The 12,136-nt window shown below is 49.6% G+C and overlaps 1 protein-coding gene across 1 annotated transcript in view; it reads right to left on the bottom strand.

Annotated features, from left to right (window-relative positions):
- The window catches only part of BRPF3 (bromodomain and PHD finger containing 3), a 28,849-nt gene extending 19,214 nt beyond the window's left edge, over positions 1-9,635 (bottom strand). Inside the window, exons 1-6 of the mRNA XM_075521543.1 lie at positions 7,982-9,635; positions 5,647-7,049; positions 4,473-4,629; positions 2,864-2,995; positions 708-836; positions 17-329 (exon numbers count right to left, since the gene is read on the bottom strand). Of these exons, the coding sequence (XP_075377658.1) occupies positions 17-329; positions 708-836; positions 2,864-2,995; positions 4,473-4,629; positions 5,647-7,049; positions 7,982-8,050 (2,203 nt within the window). The 5' untranslated portion in view covers positions 8,051-9,635. The remainder of the gene's footprint in view (positions 1-16; positions 330-707; positions 837-2,863; positions 2,996-4,472; positions 4,630-5,646; positions 7,050-7,981) is intronic.
- Between the last annotated feature and the right edge of the window lie 2,501 nt (positions 9,636-12,136).

Below are 12,136 nucleotides of genomic sequence, written 5' to 3'. Positions count from 1 at the left end.
GTTAATAAACACTCACCATCCTCCCAAGAAAAGCGGTAAAAGTCCTCGGTCTTGGGTGACTCGGGCAGGTGAATCCCCACATCAGTGTCAAAGCCGATGTTTTCAGCCTGCCGCCGTGCATGACGCAATATCGCTCCTCCGAGGTCTCTGAGCCGGACAGCTGCTCGGTGGAAAATCGTGTCTTTAGCATTATACCTCATGCAGTTGGTAACTATAAGGTTAAAGTCTTCCTCAAACTCATCCAATGTTCGGTACAGGTGGGACTCCAGCTTCCGCCTCATGGTGGAAAAATCCATTGGGTTGGAAATGAATTCCAGGTAATCTGGAACCTAAACATATAAAACCTGTACAATTACAAAAACCATTTACTAGCCAACTAGAGCGCATCCATCATAAGCACTCTTAATGCCCTTTCCACCAGCAAGGGGCAGCGCCAGCAGTTCATTTCTGTGTCACCCAGTCAAGGCAGACACATCCTGGCTCTGCAAAACATTACTTGTCTGAGACGTGCTGAAGCTTCCAGAAAACAATACCCTTTTTTGGCCTGGAAGGATACCCACATTGTGAGTCCTCTTTGAGATATTCTTTAGTCCACCAGCAGCTTGGGACAAGGTGGTTTGTGCTTCCAGGGTTACGACAGCATATGAGCTTCTGCCCAGCAATACCTCATCTACCACCCGTTAGACACCTCTAGGAAAGAGACTTGCCTCGTTCAGATTAACAGGCTCTGCAAAGATCTGGGCAGCATCCTTCTCCTGCAGTAGGTCCAGTGTTGTGCGCAGAAGTACATTGAAAGGGGTCAGCTGTAGCTCCATAGCAGCCTGCTGAACCTTGACCTGGGAACGGGAAAACAGCGATGAGCACAGTTATCGAGGACAGGATATGCGAGTGGTGTCTCCCTCCGGTTTCTCCTGAATCATCAACCCAGCTCTACTCAGTGGTGGAAACCTCAGGTCACCATACCACTAGCCTGGTAGACTCATTGCTGAAGAATTTGTGGCAAACACCCTGTCCCCTCCACGTGCAGGATGCACATTAGCAGACAGCATTTTGCAGAGTCTAAGTGCACAATCCAATCCTTTTGTATGGGGAACTCCTGTTTATCCAATCTCATAAACCCAAAACAAGAGAAAACCTCATAAAATTAAAAGATAATACAACTAAAAATGAAAACAGGAAGAAGCTTTTCATGCCTGGTAAATTCTCCTGTAGAACTCCCTGCCTCAAGATATTATTATGCCAATTAGCAACATTATACAAAAGTTAAAAGTATGAAGGCGTTTACATGAACAACAACATCCATAATTAGACTAGAGAGCATAAACAAAGTTTAAGATATAAGCTCTCACACTTCAAGGCAGAAGCTAAACAACAATAGTGGTTAGATGTCTGCAATTCCTAATACAGTTTCTTACATCCTTTCTGAAGTCTCAAATACTGTTTAATTTCAAGCAAACAAGTTGTAGCATCGGTTTGATCTCTTACACTGAAACTCTATTCAAAGGAGACTGGAACAGGATAGAAGTATTTATTTCTCCTTTAACGTTTTAATTTCTTTGATCTTATAATTCCTCATTATGTCATTAAATCAACCACTTCAGTAGCAAAGGAAAGCAAGTCTGTTTACATAAAGCAAACTGTATTTGACGTACTCAGCAACAAGACAGCATCAAGAAGAGAATGAATGAAGACGGATATAAAGACCACACTCTTCCCCCAACACAGGAAAGAACCCGAACAAAGACTGAGGACTCTGGAGCTTCCTTCTCCACTCAGCTAAAAACTGGGCTGGGATAGAGCTCCAACTAGATACCCTTATCCTTTCATAAAGCACACCACAGTTTTAACAAGCTTTTATGGATTTAGCCAACTGTGACAGGGATATATCAAGCTATCAAAAGCAAATAAAGCCCGAGTGATTTTTTTTTTTTGATCCTCCTACTTAAAATATGTCCACACAGCAAGCAGGACTGAGCCACTACTGTAAATCAAGGGACAACGTAGCAAATGAACCAGTGCTGGCATCAAAAAGACTCCAGAAAAGCTGTGGGCAGTTTCTGGCCACAAAAAAATAGCTTGCAGAGGGGCTGTGATCACAGAGGATGCTGCTTTCCCTCTGCCTGGCTCCCTGCAGACAGCCTGAGTGCCCAGCAGCAGTCAGAGCACCCAGGCAACGCCTGAGGCCACACGTGCAGGCTCACCCTGCGCAGGGAGAGTCTTTCATGAAGCCGTCCTTGAAGATACTCGTGCCAGAGAGCCCAGCTGTGGCTGCACCGTCCAACCAGGTATGGCAAGCAAAGACCTCAACAGGCAAAGCTGGCAAGCATGGGAAGTAACAGTGCAACTTTGGAGAATTGCACACAGATCAAAGAGGAAATCAGTAAATGGTCTCCATCTTAAAACTGTGTCTTCTCAAAAATGTACCTAGAGGGCAAAACACAGGAATTTTTAGCTTTCGAAATGCACAGCAGAATTGTGATTTAGACCTCTTCTCCAGAGTAGGTGGTACCAAACTCCTGAAATAAACATTAAAGGAGATCAAACTTCTACTCTGCAAAACACCTGGTCCATGCCCAGAAACAGAGGTGCCGTAGGTCAGGAATTAAACCCACCGTTACTTATGCAAATACATTTTCCCAGCACTCTGCAGCCCAGCACCAGTTCTGAGGGCAGAGGCTGAGCAGTGCGAGCCTGTGACTGACACAGGGAGAGATGGCTGCTCTGCACATCCAGAAGTCAGACTCTATGAAAAGAGGAAAAGGCTCAAGAAAAACTGTCGTGTTCCTCCTCTGCCTCCTGCAGCACGGGGTGCTTGCATGGGACCGAAGCTAAGTGCAGCAACTTGACAGCCAAAACTACCCACCTGCTCCCGTTTGAGTTTTTCCCTCTTACGGATCAGCTCGATGAGCAGCCGTGCCCGCTCCAAGTCATGCCGCAGTTTTTGCCAGTACTTCAGCTCCTCTTTCACTGCACTGGTCTTCTCATCCTGCTCCTTCTGTAAGACAGAACAGTAGGGTGAGATGAAAAACACGACTGGCTTCCTGCGTTTCCTCCTTTTTCTAGGTGTCCCCTGTGAATTGCTCACATAGTCTTCCTCCTGTCTACTTGCCTCTTGTTCAGACTACGTCCCCTCCTTCCTACAGCATTTAGCTGTCTAACAAACACAACATCAGCTTTTCTGGATTTTATGTTATCTGTGAAGTTAGGCCTAAATCATCCTGTAGCTACACTCTGGGAACACGCTTCAGTGCATGCTCATGTACCTCCTCTCTGCTTATATCCAAGTTCATTACAGAGGCTGGAAATTCTTTCCGTTGGCTGCTGCGCATCGAAGAGGCAGCCCAAAGCATTTCCAGTATAAAGGCAAGGCGAGCAAAAGCATGGGAGAAAAGAGCTATTATTATCCTCTCTGTAACCAATAAGAAATAGAGCCATGGAAGAGATTCTCCAAAACACAAAGGAACAGCCAACGCTGGGAGATGAGCTCACACCTTCCAAGACACTGTTCAGTGGCTTCGCAACACAATCATCCTCCTTCTCCTGAATCTGTAGCTTTTCAAATGGTTTTGAGGATATAGCTGAAGTGCATATACTTTTGCATGATTGCCAAGAGAGGACAATTGCTTCACAAGATCTTGATGGTTTTATTTATAGGACATTTGTTTTTAAAGACTTACTTACGGTAAATTGCCAACTTAATACACCAAGGAAATGCTGTGCTTCCCCAAGCTCCAGACTGATGAGTGGGAAATGTTTTTCTTATTAATCACTCAGAGCAGTCTTCATACAAACCAAAAGCCTATAAATTCCTCCAGCTATAGTAAAAATATACGTGCACAACGTGCACAATGCCTACTGACAGGCTATGTTAGAGGGTAGAGTCCGACCGCTTCATTACTTCACCAACTACCTCTCGTGCCAAACGCAGTGCTGTTTAATAGCATCAAGATCGAGTGACTCTGGACACCAGCTCAGAGGAGGAAGCAAAGGAGTCCAGAGCTGATGATTATGTCTAAACTTCCATATGAATGTCCATGGGAGGGTCAGAAATTGAAGCTGCAGGAAGAATGACCCAAACTGGAATTTGGCCAAGACTCTGGAGCTAACACCCATTTTCTTGAGGAGGGGATCTTTAATCACTTGTGAGGAACGCAGTTTTATGATTCATCTAAGGAATCAGTCCACCAAGGGCCCATCACACCCTTGCACAATCCTGGGTCTCCTGGCTCAGGGGAAAAACTCTTACCTGCTGGCTCATCAACACCAATTCTAGTGGCATGATGGATATCCCACTGATACACTAACTCAGCTCTTCAGGCATGAGCATACCAAGAGGAGACCAAAAGAGACTTAAAGCAGGTCACCCTCTGATCCTTTCACTCTCACTCCCCTTCCCAGCCATGCATCAAGTGCATCTTCCCCAGAACGCAAGCTCTCCGTCCTCCCGTGCGGGTTCAGCCAGGGACCAGTACCTGCTCTGCGTTCCTCTGGGACTGGAGGTGCGAGTGCAGGCGCCGGATCAGGGGCACTCCATTCCTCGCCTGCCGCTTCAGCAGCCAGTAGTTGTGGAGCCTCTGCATGAACTGGTTCTTCCTCTGGAGGGAGAGGCCGCTGCAGATTTTGTTCAGCCTAAAGGAAGCAAAGAGGTGTCATGGAGCCAGCTGCAAAGCAATCGTGACTCTGCAGACCCTGGTGATACCATCAGGTTTCCCAACGAAGCTTTGTGGTGTCGTGTCACGCTCTGAACTACGCATGCAACCGGTGCAATCTGGGATCTCCCCACTGCAAAGACATACGTGCCTACTTTTCACAATATATCCCTATTTCCGTAGCAGCTGGAGGTTCTCACCAAGCACTTGCCACAGCACGGTCAAAGTACGCAATCACCAATTCAGCTCCCAGCCTTAATTTCAAAACTACTTTCAGTGTCAAGAACTTTTCGGGGGGGTCATTTAAGTCTGACGTTATTAAGCTGAAGTCTGGGAAGCTAACATGACAGGAGTCCAAGAATAATGCAGCACCTATTTTAACCTTTTCGAACCTTTTGTTAGATTATACGTGGTGCCTTATCAGCAGTTTTCCAAAGCTTATCTGTCAAAATACCGGCGACACATCACCACACTTCCTCAGGCACCAAACAAAAATTCAGCACTACCTAGTTCTGCATGACAGAGAGCTGGGAGGAAAAAAACACACAGCCAAATTCAAAGTTGCTTGCAACACTGACAGGTTTGACATGCTCTGTAATAAAAGGAGGAATTAAGAAACTATGAAATGAGGACATTAAAAAAAAATTTAATAGCAGGATGACCCCTATCTGCCTGCCAGTTTGAGGTATTTTAAAAACACCTTCACAACTATCTCTGTGAATTTGGATGCTCGATGGGTGTTTGCTGTTAGGGACCACCACGGATTCTGCGTTACACGACAGTTTGGGACAGCTGCTCAGCAAATCAGGGAAACCACAGTGTGCCAGCGACACTCACATGGAAGAGCACTGGTCAGGATGATTCTGCAGAGCATGCTTTGAACATGGGTTATTGCTAGGTCTTGACCGGGGGGGGACAAGGAGAGGGACTGAGTCCTCAGAATAGACCCCGTCCAGTTCCAGCTGTCCAGCTCCTTCCCTAAACCTGCAACACTCACCTGTAAGAGGGGATTTGTGCGACTGTCACCATGGGCACAGACGAACGCCCGTTGGCCACATCACCAGGCTCCTTTTTGATCTTCTGCTTCAATTTCACTTGGTTCTTTCTCAGAGACCCTTTGGGAGGGCCAGAATTGGCTTCCTCCTCTCCCTCCTCCTTCACAGTGTCCTCCTGCCCCTCACCACTAGCAGCTGGAGACCCCTTTTTCACCGTCCCAGGTGGGGAATGACTCTCACAATATGCAGTCTTGCGCACGGTGAATGTCGTGCCGTTGATGCTGGTCTCCCTCATGGGTTCGATCTTCATGAAGAGACCAGCCCGCTGGGCACAGGTGACGTGGAAGGCAGTGTAACAGTTCACCTTGTGGCATTGGATAGCAGCTCCCATGCCCTTCTGCTTGCAGATATAGCATGTGAGCTTCCACCGAGCCGGGGGGATGTTATTTATCCCTTCAATGGGCTCCAGGAACACAGTGTTTGCAAAGCAGACCTCTGGGATCCAGATGGCACAAACCACGTGAGCCCAGCGGCCGTCGCTGGTCTGCTTGAAGGCTCCACCTTTGTTCGGGCAAAGGACACAATCCACAGGGCGAGAAGGGGACTGTAAGCAGCAGCGGCAAAGCCACTGCCCCTCGGGGATATAGGGCACGCCGTAACACTCCTGGTGCACGGCCAGATTGCAGATATCACAGAACAGAATGACATTGCTGTTGTGACACTCATCATCCATGCAGACGCAGCAGAAGGCATCCTCATCGATGAGGGACTGCTGAGCCCCGTTGTTCCGGCTCTCAAGGTACGACTCCTTTTCCAACCGGTCCACCAGCAGCTCAAAAGTGTCAGCAGAAACTGTCCCATAACCATCATCCCTTCTCTTCTCGTTGACCATTTCCAGCCATGCCAGATCCTCCTCATCCATGTCATACTCCACCTCTACATCGAGGTCCTCAGGAGGCTTTTCAATGTACCGGTAGTAGGCAGCAGGGAGAGGAGGGGCATCTGGCTGGCTGAAGGAGTCCACCACACGGAAGTTGGGCTGGGGTAAGTGTAAAGACTTCCCCGGTGCATGTTTGGAGCAGGACTCCTTCTTCTTGCCTTTGGAAGGTGTTTTCTTAGATTTGGAAGGGAAAAGGGGCTGCTCGCTGTTTTCCTTGTTACTGTTGCACTCTGTGATGTCCTGGGCAGTCAGCTCGTCCTCCGTGATGATTTTTAAGGGATCATAGATGCTGATGCGATGAAGCCGCCCATCAATGTCTACCTCCACGATCCGCTGGGCCTGAGCGTACGTCAGTGTCTCCCGAGTCGGTGAGCACTTGAGGCTGTAGGGCGAGGGAGAACGCCTCCCCTCCAAGTTCTGCCGGGACCTCCTCCGAGGCTTCCTCATCGCTGCGGTCCAGAGACCCTGTAACAAAACAGTACAGAGGACAGCGTAAGCAAAGGAGACAAGCAAGGAGCAGCACAGATTCAAAAACTCACTGAGCGTTGCAACAGAGCAACATTTCTACTAAAGACCCCAGCAATTCCAGGCTTGCTGAGGCCTCTTCACGTTCTTACATACAAGCAGGTAATGGACATATCAACCATTTCTTGCAGTGTGTATCACAGCAACGCACAGCACCCTCCAAAGTTCTCTATTTGCATGTCAGGAGACATATATACCCCCATACCACCAGATGAGAACAGCTCAAATTAATTTTACAGCATTTTGTGCATTCAGCTCAGCAAACCATTCAGACGCCCCAAAATTCACACGGCACTTATCACATCTGCTTGCACCGTTCACATACTAAGTTCACACAAGCCAAGGAGTTCTTCTCTGTTCTTTTGCCTGTGGCTTTTCTTTTATATCCCCAATAGCACACAAAACGTGCTGGATGTTTTCCAGACGGAAAGGAAAGCACTGTTCCTGCCCTGTGAAAGCAGTTCCCAATTTTTTTTATCACTGAGCTCCATATGAGAAAACTAGCAGTGCTCCCTCAGTCCAGGAGGGAGCTTCTCCAAATTTCCCACCTCAGGGCTGCCACCACCACTTCTTCCTTTCCCACACTGCGGATGCAAAACGTCCTGTAATGAAAAATCATCCTCCAGCTTTGCTTTCCCTTCTCTCGCAGACGTAGCTGTTCCTTACACCACTCTCCAGACAGTGTGCACAGAATGGACCATGTCCCTCCCAACATGCAAAATTGGGTCACAAAAGCCCAAACAGAACCAGAGGATGAACTGAGCAACGTAGTGGGCGCTAGATGTGCATCCCTTCTGCTCCTCGGTGGGATCCATGAGGAAGCGAAGGGGAACGAGCATGGGAATGAGCAGCATGGATCCAGACGGACTTACTAGTTTTGGCTCAGCCTTAGCCCCTCTGGAGCCACAATCCGTGTTCAGGCACCTGAGCCGGTTCTGCATGGAGAGTCCATGGGGATATGAGCAGGAAAGCAGCAAGACAGCTTCTGGACTGCCCCAGGAACTGTGCAACGGTATTTGCTCAGAGCCTTAAGGAAAAGCCCAAGCCAGCTCTGCCCTCACAAACTGCTAATCAGCAACCCAGATAATTATTTGAGAGTCGGCTCCTGACATTAAGGAGGTGCCCGTCCAGGGGGAGCGGAGCAAAAGACTGGAGCGGGCGAGATGATCTGGGGGAGGATGGAGATGCGACGGCAGGAGCCTGGCGATCTGAGGGCAAAGGAAGGAGGCAGCGAAGAGGGAAAGCGGAGAGGAAGCCAAGTGAGTAATGCAAGCGAGAAGGGCAGTGTCAGGGATGGGAACATGCGTTATGGGAAGAAAGGGGCTGAGGCTGAAACAAGCCGGAGAAGAGACAAAGAAAAGCAAATGTAAAATCTCCCCAAGAAGATAAGTCAGCCCAGAGCTTATCTGTTGCTACGCAGAAGCCTGAACCAGCACCTCACCCTTATTTAGAGCAATCCACACATTCCGCCCCTTTCTGTGGGACCCGCAGACAAGAAAACACACTACAAACCCATAATTTGTACTTAGCCATTGCATTATTTCTGTGCTGTGAAGGATATAGCTCCACAAACCCTCCATCATGTGAGTCAGAGCAAGCAGCACCTCGCAGGACCAGGACCTACAAGAATTCCCAAGCTTATTCCAGAAAGATGTAAAAAATTCCAGGAGAGACACATTTCTCTTGAAAGTCCTGGCTCTGTGAACCGTGAGAAGAAGCCATGATACAGCATGTGTCCTAAGAAACAAACAGGCTTTGGGAAAAGTTTCCAAACTCTCCTTTGCATCCACAGAAATAAGCTGCAGGTGCCAGTTTCAGTACGCACACCCACAATGACAGAGCCTGTAGGCACAATTTAATTTCAGATTACAATTTCCACCTGCAAATATAGGTACCACAAATTTCAGGACCTTTGCCTTAAAACTCTAACCAGCCACTTGATCAGCAGACTACAGACACCCAACTGCACTTGTCCCAGCCGAGCTCCAACAGCTTCAATCAGTAGGAAAAAAGAATTTTAAAATAAGGGTATAAAGGCAACTTGATTATCAAATGAAATAAACTAGAAAATCCCACTGACAAACAGCTCTCTTACAATTCAGGCAGGTTATGAGCAAAGAAGATACTGGAGGCAAAAAGATATATGAGCAAAGAGATACTGGAGGATAAAGTAATTGGCATGAGCTGACCACACTCATATTTAATATTATGTTCAGGAAAAAACAAGGCATTAGCCGATTGCTGGGAGTGCTGAGGGACAAGCAAATTTCAGCGAAACAAGGACCTCCAGGAAGGGTTATTTTACCTGTTGACAGGGAAAAAACAAGGGTATGGTGCTCCCGTTGCTCTAGTGAAACAATCAGTGTATTGTCTAGAGAAATTACCCAAAGTGGGCTTTCCACCACAGCAACTGACTGCCATAAAACAACCCATTTGTAAAACACGCAATTACTTAGTGCTACACAGAAGCATCTAAAATGGCACAGAAGTTGCTGCCAGCGAGAGCTGAGTGCCTGGGATAAGACATGCACCTGGATATTAGGAGACACAGCTACCCACCTCCAAAATACCTTGAAAGCAGCAATGAAATGAACTCAGACACACTGAGCTGAACACTGTGACCTTGTCTGCAACGCAGAAACTTCTAAGCAGCAATCTAGGAATGTTTTGATCTTCTTGGCACACTTGAAAACACCTCCCAGCCACGGATAAAAAAGAATCCCTCTGCAAACAGCACCCATGCACGCTGAAATGCTAAACAGACTTGACTTCAGCGGGGTTAAATGCTATTTCAGCCCACGCTGATTCTGTCCCACCACGGACAAAGGTTGCTGATGCGAAACCAGAAAGTTCAAACAATCGTCCTCTCGCTGTCGCCACAGTGTGCTCAAGGCTTTCCAAAAACCTCCCGTCATCCATTTCCGCTGGGTATTACGCCAGGAGCAGGGGGTGAGGTTCCTAGAGAGCACAACTGAGCAAACAACGTGGCTACAACACACAAAACCACTGGAGATGAACGTATTTCTACCCCAGGAGTTCGCTCAGGAATGGTTCAATTCTCCCGAGCAGCAGCTTTCACACCTGTGGGCCAGAGATGCCTGGGGGGCTGCAAAAGGTGACTAAGAAGAACAAGCCCATCATCAGGAGACTTAAATTTACCACAAAGGGGTTGAAAGCTCCTCTGAAAAAAACTGGAGAGATCCACGTACTAAACAATATCACAATACAGGTCCCTATTGTACACGCAGCCTTAAAAAATCCAGCACAAGTGGATTCTCTAAAGGAAGGGCTAAATGTTGTCGTGATGTACAGCCATGCAATACCGCGTTGGCCCATTTCCGAGGGGCAGAGGCACCAAAGAAGATCTCAGTCTCCTTCCCACCCTTCCTTCCCGCCGCAGTCCTTCTTTCCAGCCTTCCCATGCTGACAACCATGGATATTCTTTCCAGCACCAGGTTTCTTTGCTAACCTGCAGAGGACACAAGGCTGGAGCTCAAGGAAGTGCTGCTGGCGGAGTTTCCCGGCCCTTTCCAGCATGGCTTGGGGATCCCAGTGAAGAGCTAGGTCCCTCGATGACGAAGACCTTCAGTGATTTGCAGCAAGGAGAAGGCCACCCAGACCTCGGCAGGCAGCAGCAGATGGGAACAAGGTGGCTCTCGTTCCACTCTGGTGCACCGTGACTACCAGCAGTGGCTATGGCTCATACAGCCCTAAAAAGTTTGAGGTCCAGCGTTACCAGAGACTGCCTCTCTCTGGGGCACCAAGTCAAACATGAGGTCTGCAGACGTTGACTCCTCGTCGCTGTCCCACGCTGGCAGCCACGCAGCTCCGGGCAGGCGCTTGTTGCTGTTTGCGGGGATTTAAAACCCGCTCCTGCGCAGTGGGGAACAGACACCTACAAAGCTATTTAAGAAACGCATCCATAAAATAAAGGCAATGGATGCCAGAGGAAACAGCCTGGAACAGGCGCAGCCTCCTTTCCACCTTTCTTTCGCCAACCAAAATGCCGGGCAAAACTCCTGCCGCCCTCGCCGATGTCCCTCCATGTTCCCACCATGTCCATGCTTGCCATGGGCCCGTATTCCCCCCACGCGCCTGCCGAGGGTTTACACTCCTCCTGCCCACGCTGATGCCTACAACGAAGTGTGTCAGTGCTCAGCAGAAGTCACGGAGAGCTGCTGACCCAGAGCCTGCCCCAGCACACGCAGAGATCTTTATCGACCCCCCGATATTTCTGTAACAAAGTTGAGCTGATGGGAGATGCGCCAGGCTGCAGGAGGGGAGCTCCCTCTGGAGCGGGGAGACTGCAAGACGTTATGTCGGGCTGCAGATGAAGTTTAAGGTAAAGTCTGGGTTCAGCCACAGATGGTGTGTGCCATGAGCTGTGTCTGACCTCAGCAGCAGCGTTCTGAGGGAACCGTGACATGCCATAGCTGCATCTGGCCTCAGCAGCGCTCTGAGGGAACCATGACATGCCATGAGCTGGGTCAGGTGCCGGCTGAGAGCTCCTCTCAGGAGCTCCCCTGTGCAGCGAGGGCCGCGGGATCCCTGCAGGGAGCCCCAGCAGCACCCAGGGATCTGGGTCAAAAACAGCAGGGACCCGGACAAAAACAAAGCCGCCCCCGGCTGAGGAGAAGGCGCGGCGCCTGCGTGCGATGAGCTACGCCGGAGCTCAGCACCGGGCCCTGCACCGGCGGCCCACCGCCCCCGGGGAGCGAAAAAGGTCCCTAAGGAGAGCGGGAGCAGGGCCGGGGAGAGCGAGAGAGAGCGCAGGCAGCGCCAGAAGGCTGTTGGCTGATGCCGCCGTCCATCCCAGCTCCAGCACCAATAGCAAAGCAAGGCGCTGCGGGTCTAAAGGGGGGTGCGCTCGGCCCCGCCTGGGCCAATAGCGTGGGAGAAGGTGGGCGGGGCCCCCACGGGCGCCGCGAAGAGGGGGCGCCAAGATGGCGACAAGGGGGGGGCCCGGCTGACACGGCGCTGCCCGTTCTCCCTCCCCAGGCGCTCGCCGCCGCCGCCCCTTCCTCGGC

The sequence above is a fragment of the Mycteria americana genome, chromosome 20 (genome assembly GCF_035582795.1).
Source record: "Mycteria americana isolate JAX WOST 10 ecotype Jacksonville Zoo and Gardens chromosome 20, USCA_MyAme_1.0, whole genome shotgun sequence".
NCBI classification, from domain to species: Eukaryota; Metazoa; Chordata; class Aves; order Ciconiiformes; family Ciconiidae; genus Mycteria; species Mycteria americana.
Note: the sequence above shows the minus strand (reverse complement) of the source record. Positions and strands in the feature narration are given on the sequence as shown.